The 14,456-nt window shown below is 50.8% G+C and overlaps 1 protein-coding gene across 1 annotated transcript in view; it reads right to left on the bottom strand.

The window, feature by feature from the left end:
- Nucleotides 1-998: 998 nt before the first annotated feature.
- LOC140106883 (carbonic anhydrase 9-like) overlaps nucleotides 999-14,456 on the bottom strand; it is a 178,607-nt gene continuing 165,149 nt past the window's right edge. The window contains exons 10-12 of the mRNA XM_072131507.1: nucleotides 2,379-2,414; nucleotides 2,214-2,307; nucleotides 999-1,171 (exon numbers count right to left, since the gene is read on the bottom strand). Of these exons, the coding sequence (XP_071987608.1) occupies nucleotides 1,108-1,171; nucleotides 2,214-2,307; nucleotides 2,379-2,414 (194 nt within the window). The 3' untranslated portion in view covers nucleotides 999-1,107. The remainder of the gene's footprint in view (nucleotides 1,172-2,213; nucleotides 2,308-2,378; nucleotides 2,415-14,456) is intronic.

The raw sequence follows: 14,456 nt of genomic DNA on the forward strand, positions 1-14,456 counted from the left end.
ACAAGTTCTAGTGGTAACAACCCCCTCCCCCCCACATCTGGGACAAGTTCTAGTAGTAACATCCCCCCCTCCACATCTGGGACAAGTTCTAGTGGTAACAACCCCCCCCCCCACATCTGGGACAAGTTCTGGTGGTAACAACCCCCTCCCCCCACATCTGGGACAAGTTCTAGTGGTAACAACCCCCCCCCCCCACATCTGGGACAAGTTCTAGTGGTAACCACCCCCCCCCCCCCCCACATCTGGGACAAGTTCTAGTGGTAACAACGCCCCCCCTCCACATCTGGGACAAGTTCTAGTGGTAACGACCCTCCCCCCCACATCTGGGACAAGTTCTAGTGGTAACAACCCCCCCCCCCACATCTGGGACAAGTTCTAGTGGTAACAACCCCCCCCCCCACATCTGGGACAAGTCCTGGTGGTAACAACCCCCTCCCCCCCCACATCTGGGACAAGTTCTAGTGGTAACAACCCCCCCCCCCCTCCACATCTGGGACAAGTTCTAGTGGTAACAACCCCCCCCCCCACATCTGGGACAAGTTCTAGTGGTAACAACCCCCCCCCCCCACATCTGGGACGAGTTCTGGTGGTAAGAACCCCCTCCCCCCCACATCTGGGACAAGTTCTAGTGGTAACAACCCCCTCCCCCCCACATCTGGGACAAGTTCTGGTGGTAACAACCCCCCCCTCCACATCTGGGACAAGTTCTAGTGGTAACAACCCCCCCAGCCCCCCCACATCTGGGACAAGTTCTGGTCGTAACAACCCCCCCCCCCCCCACACACATCTGGGACAAGTTCTGGTGGTAACAACCCCCCCCCCACATCTGGGACAAGTTCTGGTGGTAACAACCCCCTCCCCCCACATCTGGGACAAGTTCTAGTGGTAACCACCCCCCCCCCCCCCTCCCACATCTGGGACAAGTTCTAGTGGTAACAACCCCCTCCCCCCCCCCACATCTGGGACAAGTTCTAGTGGTAACAACCCCCTCCCCCCCACATCTGGGACAAGTTCTGGTGGTGGGATGGATCTGTTCATGTGACCTCCCGCATTGGGCCGTTGTCCTTGTGGTCAGTTCGTGGACCATGTACGTGGTCGTGGGGGTGGTCACGCCATGTTCTCCTCGGCAGTCGCAGCTTTATAGATGACATTTGACTTTGAATCTGACGACCTACAACAAAAAAAAATGTAAATAATTGTTAGCCGAGTGATGGGAGGAGTCACAGCGGGCGGAATATTAGTGCCAGATGATAGGTGCTTCTGAATTGGGGGGAGGAGATAGTGGGGGGATCTATGGGGGCTCAGGAAGGGAAGCCATCTTCTGGGCTCTGGAAGTTTCTGCCTCCCTCCCTCCCATGTTTGTATTAGGGTCACTCGTGTGATTTTGGGGAGTTATTCCCCTGTCAGGTGGGCGGTGCTAGGTCCGCACAGGACACGTGAAAGTTGATAATACGTTTTTTATCACATGTGGTGGTGGCTGCTCCGGAGGTGATGAGGTGCCTTATGGCGGATCCTTCATGGGGCGGGGGGGTGCACTATAGGACCGGGCTGGTCTTATATTGAGTTGAATGTTGTCCCCTCTGCTCTCGCCCCCGGCTGGGAGGTTGGCGGCAGCGGTTTTGGTAGACGCTGAGCGCGTTTTCTGAGTATCTGTAATTAAAGCCGAGGACCAGAACAAATTCTTGGAAAAGCTATCGGTGCCAATTATTGGGTCTGTTGTCCAGAATTCTGCTCACCCATCATTTTACTTGTTGCGTTATTTGTGTATCAATAAAGTTTTGTCTCTTTCAGATTGTAAACATTTTTCAGTAACGGCTGCGACCAATCACCTTCCACCTTATACGAGGTTGTCTGTGCGGTTATTTTAGGTAGGGGGTTGGTCAGCAATGGCCGGGCCCAAGGAAGATCCTACTGCCCTCCCACTCCACCCCAACTGAACTGGGGGGGTAACAGGGGGTGCCCCATCACCGCACAGGCAGCCTGGACCACGATGCCAGAACCGGGCTGGACCTCCACCTTGTGTACTGGACAGAACATCTCATGAGTCCTACTAGGAGCCAGGATAAGAGGTCCAGAACCTCCTTGGAGACAGCCACGTCTGCCATGTCAGGATGGTCCTTGGGTAGTCACCCCTTTCCGGTCCTGGATTCTTGGGGCGGTACTTTATGGATCCTTGTTTTTCAGGTGCAGGGGGGGGGGTGTCAGGACGTTACCTTTGGGTCCTCCGGCGGTTCTTCCTCACATAAACAAAGAAGGCAACGGCAGTTACAGCAAAAAGTATTCCGAATATGATGGCGAGCATGTCACCTGCAGGGGAAGGAGAGGCGTTACCAGCGGTCCTCAATTATCCAAGCCCCATACCTGCCCAGGATTGTTACCTGTTCCCAGCTGAGGATCGTCCTGTCCATGAGAACCTGGAGACAAAACAAAGCACAAAAGTGACGGGACCAGGGGGGACACACCGCATAGAGGGGACCGGACCAGGGGGCACACACCGCACAGAGGGGACCGGGGGGGACACACCGCATAGAGGAGACCGGACCAGGGGGCACACACCGCACAGAGGGGACCGGACCGGGGGGGACACACCGCATAGAGGAGACCGGACGAGGGGGCACACACCGCATAGAGGGGACCGGACCGGGGGGGCACACACCGCATAGAGGAGACCGGACCAGGGGGGTACACACCGCATAGAGGAGACCGGACCAGGGGGCACACACCGCATAGAGGGGACCGGACCAGGTGACACACACCGCATAGAGGAGACCGGACCAGGGGGGTACACACCGCATAGAGGGGACCGGACCAGGGGGGTACACACCGCACAGAGGGGACCGGACCGGGGGGGACACACCGCATAGAGGAGACCGGACCAGGGGGCACACACCGCATAGAGGAGACCGTACCGGGGGGGGACACACCGCATAGAGGGGACCGGACCAGGGGACACACACCGCATAGAGGGGACCGGACCAGGGGGCACACACCGCATAGAGGGGACCGGACCAGGGGGCACACACCGCATAGAGGGGACCGGACCAGGTGACACACACCGCATAGAGGAGACCGGACCAGGGGGGTACACACCGCATAGAGGGGACTGGACCAGGGGGCACACACCGCATAGAGGGGACCGGACCAGGGGGCACACACCGCATAGAGGGGACCGGACCAGGGGACACACACCGCATAGAGGGGACCGGACCAGGGGGCACACACCGCATAGAGGAGACCGGACCAGGGGGCACACACCGCACAGAGGGGACCGGACCAGGGGACACACACCGCATAGAGGAGACCGGACCAGGGGGGTACACACCGCATAGAGGAGACCGGACCAGGGGGGACACACCGCATAGAGGAGACCGGACCAGGGGGGACACACCGCATAGAGGAGACCGGACCAGGGGGCACACACCGCATAGAGGAGACCGGACCAGGGGGCACACACCGCATAGAGGAGACCGGACCAGGGGGGTACACACCGCATAGAGGGGACCGGACCAGGGGGCACACACCGCATAGAGGAGACCGGACCAGGGGGGTACACACCGCATAGAGGAGACCGGACCAGGGGGCACACACCGCATAGAGGAGACCGGACCAGGGGGGTACACACCGCATAGAGGGGACCGGACCAGGGGGCACACACCGCATAGAGGAGACCGGACCGGGGGGGGACACACCGCATAGAGGAGACCGGACCAGGGGGCACACACCGCATAGAGGGGACCGGACCAGGGGGCACACACCGCATAGAAAGACAGAGATTGGATATCCTGGGTGGGTTGCAGGGGATGAAGGTTGATACTTTGCGGAATGTTCTCTAGTTTGTTTCTAAAGTATGAGGCAGGTATTAAAGTGATCAATCAAAGCAGTAGCAGGGCCAGGGGGTCATCGAAAGAGGGAAAAGTGAGAGAGGGTACAAGTGGGAGGGGGCTGAAGGAGCAGTTGTCAGACAGGAAGATGCCAACTCCTCCAACAGGTTTATTGCGGAGGCCACCATAACAGAAAGCAGCAGGGGAGGCAGTGTCCAAGGGAGTTCGCCATGTTTCTGTCAGGCCCAGGAAGGAGTTTCCGAGAAATGAAGAGGTCATGAATGTCAGTGACTTTGTTGCATATGGAACGTGTGTTCCATAATGCTCCAGAGATTGAGGGTGGTGGAGGTGGTGGAGAGCGGGTCCGGTGGGTAGGTTGTAGATTAGAGTGGTTACAAGATATGGATGAGAGAGGTCTATGGCGGAAGCCGGAGGAACCCTGGGGATATGTTTGAAAGGGAAAAAAATTCCTCGTCTCATCTCACCCTCTGACGTCCCGCTTTACTGGTGCCCGGAGTATAGAGCCAGAGTCAGAGAAAAGAGGAAGGGGTTGTCCAGCCCTCGGCCAAATCCATCCCATAATCCAGTTAAAAGCAAATTATATTCCATACTTTTAAAAACATATGACAAAAATAGAAAAAGTGTGCCGTGTTTGAGATGTAAGCGATGCTCAGTGGTCGTTCATGCCGAGCGGGTGAGGTTCTAGCGTTAAGTGGGAATCCCATCGATCCGGAAACGCAACAAGATCATCGTCACAGGTAAGAAAACAATGTAACCAAATACGCAAACAGGGAGACAATACAATAAATGTACATAAGGTCTCGAGGATTGAGTCCGGCTGGAATACGAGTGTTTAACCCCTTACTGACATGTGACCTAATAGCACATCACATGCCGGGTGCGGGTGCATGGAGAGGACGCACCGGCTCATCCCTCTCCATAGCCGGTAAGTCTCTGCTGCATATTGCAGCATTCCGGTGTTTTCCCGGCGGCCGCCATCTTGCCGAGGATCGTCGCTCCCGGTGGCGTCATGGGGGAGCGGTAATCGGTCTCCATGACAGCCTTGGGTCTTCGGAAGACCTGAGGCTGCTCCGTGTTAACCCATTCATTACAGTGTACATCAGCACATTGTAATGAATGAGGAGGAAAATCCCCATATAATCCCATACATGATAGGATCGTACAGACAATCTAGGGTTTAAATCATAAACAAATCAGGCATCACCGCGTCCAAAAATGCCCGATCAAAATATAATAGTGTTTTTTTACTGCGTTTAACTCCATAACGGAAAATAGCGGCCAAAGTAAAAAAATGGCACTTGTTTTTTGCCATTTTTAAAAACCCTAATTAAATTCTATAAAACGTGATCAAAAACGAAAAAGGCGGGAAGGGGTTAAAATAAGGATCCAGAAGAACTGAAGCCAAGAGTAGAAAAATATATAATCTCACAACAAAAAAGAATCTCAGGCCATTACAGCACAATAAGAAATCCAGATAAAGGAGGACGAATCGTTATCTTAGAGGAGACGCTTTACCCAGGGAAAGCAACGCCACAGGGTGCTACAACCTATGGCAAACCTATGGCAAACTGTTGGAAATATGACATGATGTGCCTTGAGACAGTGTAAGGGTCTTTGTGGGCAGAGGAAGAACTAAGCCATAAATGCCTACATTGCCCCTAATAAAGATTGCAGAGACAGCTGCATGTGATAATAATGGCCTGTGCTATTACACCTGGAGGCTAGGGCTATCCTGACAGCCGCATGTGATAATAATGGCCTGTGCTATTACACCTGGAGGCTAGGGCTATCCTGACAGCTGTATGTGATAATAATGGCCTGTGCTATTACACCTGGAGGCTAGGGCTATCCTGACAGCTGCATGTGATAATAATGGACTGTGCTATTACACCTGGAGGCTAGGGCTATCCTGACAGCTGCATGTGATAATAATGGACTGTGCTATTACACCTGGAGGCTGGGGCTATCCTGACAGCTGCATGTGATAATAATGGCCTGTGCTATTACACCTGGAGGCTAGGGCTATCCTGACAGCCGCATGTGATAATAATGGCCTGTGCTATTACACCTGGAGGCTAGGGCTATCCTGACAGCTGTATGTGATAATAATGGCCTGTGCTATTACACCTGGAGGCTAGGGCTATCCTGACAGCTGCATGTGATAATAATGGACTGTGCTATTACACCTGGAGGCTAGGGCTATCCTGACAGCTGCATGTGATAATAATGGACTGTGCTATTACACCTGGAGGCTAGGGCTATCCTGACAGCTGCATGTGATAATAATGGCCTGTGCTATTACACCTGGAGGCTAGGGCTATCCTGACAGCTGCATGTGATAATAATGGACTGTGCTATTACACCTGGAGGCTGGGGCTATCCTGACAGCTGCATGTGATAATAATGGAGTGTGCTATTACACCTGGAGGCTAGGGCTATCCTGACAGCTGCATGTGATAATAATGGCCTGTGCTATTACACCTGGAGGCTAGGGCTATCCTGACAGCCGCATGTGATAATAATGGCCTGTGCTATTACACCTGGAGGCTAGGGCTATCCTGACAGCTGCATGTGATAATAATGGACTGTGCTATTACACCTGGAGGCTAGGGCTATCCTGACAGCCGCATGTGATAATAATGGACTGTGCTATTACACCTGGAGGCTAGGGCTATCCTGACAGCCGCATGTGATAATAATGGCCTGTACTATTACACCTGGAGGCTAGGGCTATCCTGACAGCTGCATGTGATAATAATGGCCTGTGCTATTACACCTGGAGGCTAGGGCTATCCTGACAGCTGCATGTGATAATAATGGACTGTGCTATTACACCTGGAGGCTAGGGCTATCCTGACAGCTGCATGTGATAATAATGGACTGTGCTTTTACACCTGGAGGCTAGGGCTATCCTGACAGCTGCATGTGATAATAATGGACTGTACTATTACACCTGGAGGCTAGGGCTATCCTGACAGCTGCATGTGATAATAATGGACTGTGCTATTACACCTGGAGGCTAGGGCTATCCTGACAGCTGCATGTGATAATAATGGACTGTGCTATTACACCTGGAGGCTAGGGCTATCCTGACAGCTGCATGTGATAATAATGGACTGTGCTATTACACCTGGAGGCTAGGGCTATCCTGACAGCCGCATGTGATAAAAATGGACTATGCTATTACACCTGGAGGCTAGGGCTATCCTGACAGCTGCATGTGATAATAATGGACTGTACTATTACACCTGGAGGCTAGGGCTATCCTGACAGCCGCATGTGATAAAAATGGACTATGCTATTACACCTGGAGGCTAGGGCTATCCTGACAGCTGCATGTGATAATAATGGACTGTACTATTACACCTGGAGGCTAGGGCTATCCTGACAGCTGCATGTGATAATAATGGCCTGTGCTATTACACCTGGAGGCTAGGGCTATCCTGACAGCCGCATGTGATAAAAATGGACTATGCTATTACACCTGGAGGCTAGGGCTATCCTGACAGCTGCATGTGATAATAATGGCCTGTGCTATTACACCTGGAGGCTAGGGCTATCCTGACAGCTGCATGTGATAATAATGGAGTGTGCTATTACACCTGGAGGCTAGGGCTATCCTGACAGCTGCATGTGATAATAATGGACTGTGCTATTACACCTGGAGGCTAGGGCTATCCTGACAGCCTCATGTGATAATAATGGACTGTGCTATTACACCTGGAGGCTAGGGCTATCCTGACAGCTGCATGTGATAATAATGGACTGTGCTATTACACCTGGAGGCTAGGGCTATCCTGACAGCTGCATGTGATAATAATGGACTGTGCTATTACACCTGGAGGCTAGGGCTATCCTGACAGCTGTATGTGATAATAATGGACTGTGCTATTACACCTGGAGGCTAGGGCTATCCTGACAGCTGCATGTGATAATAATGGCCTGTGCTATTACACCTGGAGGCTAGGGCTATCCTGACAGCTGCATGTGATAATAATGGCCTGTGCTATTACACCTGGAGGCTAGGGCTATCCTGACAGCTGCATGTGATAATAATGGACTGTGCTATTACTCCTGGAGGCTAGGGCTATCCTGACAGCTGCATGTGATAATAATGGACTGTGCTATTACACCTGGAGGCTAGGGCTATCCTGACAGCTGCATGTGATAATAATGGAGTGTGCTATTACACCTGGAGGCTAGGGCTATCCTGACAGCTGCATGTGATAATAATGGCCTGTGCTATTACACCTGGAGGCTAGGGCTATCCTGACAGCTGCATGTGATAATAATGGACTGTGCTATTACACCTGGAGGCTAGGGCTATCCTGACAGCTGCATGTGATAATAATGGACTGTGCTATTACACCTGGAGGCTAGGGCTATCCTGACAGCCGCATGTGATAAAAATGGACTATGCTATTACACCTGGAGGCTAGGGCTATCCTGACAGCTGCATGTGATAATAATGGAGTGTGCTATTACACCTGGAGGCTAGGGCTATCCTGACAGCTGCATGTGATAATAATGGACTGTGCTATTACACCTGGAGGCTAGGGCTATCCTGACAGCCTCATGTGATAATAATGGACTGTGCTATTACACCTGGAGGCTAGGGCTATCCTGACAGCTGCATGTGATAATAATGGACTGTGCTATTACACCTGGAGGCTAGGGCTATCCTGACAGCTGCATGTGATAATAATGGACTGTGCTATTACACCTGGAGGCTAGGGCTATCCTGACAGCTGTATGTGATAATAATGGCCTGTGCTATTACTCCTGGAGGCAAGGGCTATCCTGACAGCTGCATGTGATAATAATGGACTGTGCTATTACACCTGGAGGCTAGGGCTATCCTGACAGCTGTATGTGATAATAATGGACTGTGCTATTACACCTGGAGGCTAGGGCTATCCTGACAGCCGCATGTGATAATAATGGACTGTGCTATTACACCTGGAGGCTAGGGCTATCCTGACAGCTGCATGTGATAATAATGGACTGTGCTATTACACCTGGAGGCTAGGGCTATCCTGACAGCCGCATGTGATAATAATGGACTATGCTATTACACCTGGAGGCTAAGGCTATCCTGACAGCTGCATGTGATAATAATGGACTGTGCTATTACACCTGGAGGCTAGGGCTATCCTGACAGCCGCATGTGATAATAATGGACTGTGCTATTACACCTGGAGGCTAGGGCTATCCTGACAGCTGCATGTGATAATAATGGACTGTGCTATTACACCTGGAGGCTAGGGCTATCCTGACAGCTGCATGTGATGATAATGGACTGTGCTATTACACCTGGAGGCTAGGGCTATCCTGACAGCCGCATGTGATAATAATGGACTGTGCTATTACACCTGGAGGCTAGGGCTATCCTGACAGCTGCATGTGATAATAATGGCCTGTGCTATTACACCTGGAGGCTAGGGCTATCCTGACAGCTGCATGTGATAATAATGGACTGTGCTATTACACCTGGAGGCTAGGGCTATCCTGACAGCCGCATGTGATAATAATGGACTATGCTATTACACCTGGAGGCTAGGGCTATCCTGACAGCTGCATGTGATAATAATGGACTGTGCTATTACACCTGGAGGCTAGGGCTATCCTGACAGCTGCATGTGATAATAATGGACTGTGCTATTACACCTGGAGGCTGGGGCTATCCTGACAGCTGCATGTGATAATAATGGACTGTACTATTACACCTGGAGGCTAGGGCTATCCTGACAGCTGCATGTGATAATAATGGACTGTGCTATTACACCTGGAGGCTAGGGCTATCCTGACAGCTGCATGTGATAATAATGGACTGTGCTATTACACCTGGAGGCTAGGGCTATCCTGACAGCTGCATGTGATAATAATGGACTGTACTATTACACCTGGAGGCTAGGGCTATCCTGACAGCTGCATGTGATAATAATGGACTGTGCTATTACACCTGGAGGCTGGGGCTATCCTGACAGCTGCATGTGATAATAATGGACTGTACTATTACACCTGGAGGCCAGGGCTATCCTGACAGCTGCATGTGATAATAATGGACTGTGCTATTACACCTGGAGGCTAGGGCTATCCTGACAGCTGCATGTGATAATAATGGCCTGTGCTATTACACCTGGAGGCTAGGGCTATCCTGACAGCTGTATGTGATAATAATGGCCTGTGCTATTACACCTGGAGGCTGGGGCTATCCTGACAGCTGCATGTGATAATAATGGACTGTGCTATTACACCTGGAGGCTAGGGCTATCCTGACAGCCGCATGTGATAATAATGGACTATGCTATTACACCTGGAGGCTAAGGCTATCCTGACAGCTGCATGTGATAATAATGGACTGTGCTATTACACCTGGAGGCTGGGGCTATCCTGACAGCTGCATGTGATAATAATGGAGTGTGCTATTACACCTGGAGGCTAGGGCTATCCTGACAGCTGCATGTGATAATAATGGCCTGTGCTATTACACCTGGAGGCTGGGGCTATCCTGACAGCTGCATGTGATAATAATGGCCTGTGCTATTACACCTGGAGGCTAGGGCTATCCTGACAGCCGCATGTGATAATAATGGCCTGTGCTATTACACCTGGAGGCTAGGGCTATCCTGACAGCTGTATGTGATAATAATGGACTGTGCTATTACACCTGGAGGCTAGGGCTATCCTGACAGCTGCATGTGATAATAATGGCCTGTGCTATTACACCTGGAGGCTAGGGCTATCCTGACAGCTGCATGTGATAATAATGGACTGTGCTATTACACCTGGAGGCCAGGGCTATCCTGACAGCTGTATGTGATAATAATGGCCTGTGCTATTACACCTGGAGGCTAGGGCTATCCTGACAGCTGCATGTGATAATAATGGCCTGTGCTATTACACCTGGAGGCTAGGGCTATCCTGACAGCCGCATGTGATAATAATGGCCTGTGCTATTACACCTGGAGGCTAGGGCTATCCTGACAGCTGCATGTGATAATAATGGACTGTACTATTACACCTGGAGGCTAGGGCTATCCTGACAGCTGCATGTGATAATAATGGACTGTGCTATTACTCCTGGAGGCTGGGGCTATCCTGACAGCTGCATGTGATAATAATGGCCTGTGCTATTACACCTGGAGGCTAGGGCTATCCTGACAGCTGTATGTGATAATAATGGCCTGTGCTATTACACCTGGAGGCTGGGGCTATCCTGACAGCTGCATGTGATAATAATGGACTGTGCTATTACACCTGGAGGCTAGGGCTATCCTGACAGCCGCATGTGATAATAATGGACTATGCTATTACACCTGGAGGCTAAGGCTATCCTGACAGCTGCATGTGATAATAATGGACTGTGCTATTACACCTGGAGGCTAGGGCTATCCTGACAGCTGCATGTGATAATAATGGACTGTGCTATTACACCTGGAGGCTAGGGCTATCCTGACAGCTGCATGTGATAATAATGGACTGTGCTATTACACCTGGAGGCTAGGGCTATCCTGACAGCTGCATGTGATAATAATGGAGTGTGCTATTACACCTGGAGGCTAGGGCTATCCTGACAGCTGCATGTGATAATAATGGCCTGTGCTATTACACCTGGAGGCTGGGGCTATCCTGACAGCTGCATGTGATAATAATGGCCTGTGCTATTACACCTGGAGGCTAGGGCTATCCTGACAGCTGCATGTGATAATAATGGACTGTGCTATTACACCTGGAGGCTAGGGCTATCCTGACAGCTGCATGTGATAATAATGGACTGTGCTATTACACCTGGAGGCTAGGGCTATCCTGACAGCCGCATGTGATAATAATGGCCTGTGCTATTACACCTGGAGGCTAGGGCTATCCTGACAGCTGTATGTGATAATAATGGACTGTGCTATTACACCTGGAGGCTAGGGCTATCCTGACAGCTGCATGTGATAATAATGGCCTGTGCTATTACACCTGGAGGCTAGGGCTATCCTGACAGCTGCATGTGATAATAATGGACTGTGCTATTACACCTGGAGGCCAGGGCTATCCTGACAGCTGTATGTGATAATAATGGCCTGTGCTATTACACCTGGAGGCTAGGGCTATCCTGACAGCTGCATGTGATAATAATGGAGTGTGCTATTACACCTGGAGGCTAGGGCTATCCTGACAGCCGCATGTGATAATAATGGCCTGTGCTATTACACCTGGAGGCTAGGGCTATCCTGACAGCTGCATGTGATAATAATGGACTGTACTATTACACCTGGAGGCTAGGGCTATCCTGACAGCTGCATGTGATAATAATGGCCTGTGCTATTACACCTGGAGGCTAGGGCTATCCTGACAGCTGCATGTGATAATAATGGACTGTGCTATTACACCTGGAGGCCAGGGCTATCCTGACAGCTGTATGTGATAATAATGGCCTGTGCTATTACACCTGGAGGCTAGGGCTATCCTGACAGCTGCATGTGATAATAATGGAGTGTGCTATTACACCTGGAGGCTAGGGCTATCCTGACAGCCGCATGTGATAATAATGGCCTGTGCTATTACACCTGGAGGCTAGGGCTATCCTGACAGCTGCATGTGATAATAATGGACTGTGCTATTACACCTGGAGGCTAGGGCTATCCTGACAGCTGCATGTGATAATAATGGCCTGTGCTATTACACCTGGAGGCTAGGGCTATCCTGACAGCTGCATGTGATAATAATGGACTGTGCTATTACACCTGGAGGCTAGGGCTATCCTGACAGCTGCATGTGATAATAATGGACTGTGCTATTACACCTGGAGGCTAGGGCTATCCTGACAGCTGCATGTGATAATAATGGACTGTGCTATTACTCCTGGAGGCTGGGGCTATCCTGACAGCTGCATGTGATAATAATGGCCTGTGCTATTACTCCTGGAGGCAAGGGCTATCCTGACAGCCTCATGTGATAATAATGGACTGTGCTATTACACCTGGAGGCTAGGGCTATCCTGACAGCTGCATGTGATAATAATGGACTGTGCTATTACACCTGGAGGCTAGGGCTATCCTGACAGCTGCATGTGATAATAATGGACTGTGCTATTACACCTGGAGGCTAGGGCTATCCTGACAGCTGTATGTGATAATAATGGCCTGTGCTATTACTCCTGGAGGCAAGGGCTATCCTGACAGCTGCATGTGATAATAATGGACTGTGCTATTACACCTGGAGGCTGGGGCTATCCTGACAGCTGCATGTGATAATAATGGACTGTACTATTACACCTGGAGGCTAGGGCTATCCTGACAGCTGCATGTGATAATAATGGACTGTGCTATTACACCTGGAGGCAAGGGCTATCCTGACAGCCGCATGTGATAATAATGGCCTGTGCTATTACACCTGGAGGCTAGGGCTATCCTGACAGCTGCATGTGATAATAATGGACTGTACTATTACACCTGGAGGCTAGGGCTATCCTGACAGCCGCATGTGATAATAATGGCCTGTGCTATTACACCTGGAGGCTAGGGCTATCCTGACAGCTGCATGTGATAATAATGGACTGTACTATTACACCTGGAGGCTAGGGCTATCCTGACAGCTGCATGTGATAATAATGGACTGTGCTATTACTCCTGGAGGCTGGGGCTATCCTGACAGCTGCATGTGATAATAATGGCCTGTGCTATTACTCCTGGAGGCAAGGGCTATCCTGACAGCCTCATGTGATAATAATGGACTGTGCTATTACACCTGGAGGCTAGGGCTATCCTGACAGCTGCATGTGATAATAATGGACTGTGCTATTACACCTGGAGGCTAGGGCTATCCTGACAGCTGCATGTGATAATAATGGACTGTGCTATTACACCTGGAGGCTAGGGCTATCCTGACAGCTGTATGTGATAATAATGGCCTGTGCTATTACTCCTGGAGGCAAGGGCTATCCTGACAGCTGCATGTGATAATAATGGACTGTGCTATTACACCTGGAGGCTAGGGCTATCCTGACAGCTGCATGTGATAATAATGGACTGTGCTATTACACCTGGAGGCTAGGGCTATCCTGACAGCTGCATGTGATAATAATGGACTGTGCTATTACACCTGGAGGCTAGGGCTATCCTGACAGCTGCATGTGATAATAATGGACTGTGCTATTACACCTGGAGGCTAGGGCTATCCTGACAGCTGCATGTGATAATAATGGACTGTGCTATTACACCTGGAGGCTAGGGCTATCCTGACAGCTGCATGTGATAATAATGGACTGTGCTATTACACCTGGAGGCTAGGGCTATCCTGACAGCTGCATGTGATAATAATGGCCTGTGCTATTACACCTGGAGGCTAGGGCTATCCTGACAGCTGCATGTGATAATAATGGACTGTGCTATTACACCTGGAGGCTAGGGCTATCCTGACAGCTGCATGTGATAATAATGGACTGTGCTATTACACCTGGAGGCTAGGGCTATCCTGACAGCTGCATGTGATGATAATGGACTGTGCTATTACACCTGGAGGCTAGGGCTATCCTGACAGCTGCATGTGATAATAATGGACTGTGCTATTACACCTGGAGGCTAGGGCTATCCTGACAGCTGCATGTGATGATAATGGCCTGTG

Source organism: Engystomops pustulosus, unplaced genomic scaffold, assembly GCF_040894005.1.
Source record: "Engystomops pustulosus unplaced genomic scaffold, aEngPut4.maternal MAT_SCAFFOLD_59, whole genome shotgun sequence".
Classification (NCBI taxonomy): domain Eukaryota; kingdom Metazoa; phylum Chordata; class Amphibia; order Anura; family Leptodactylidae; genus Engystomops; species Engystomops pustulosus.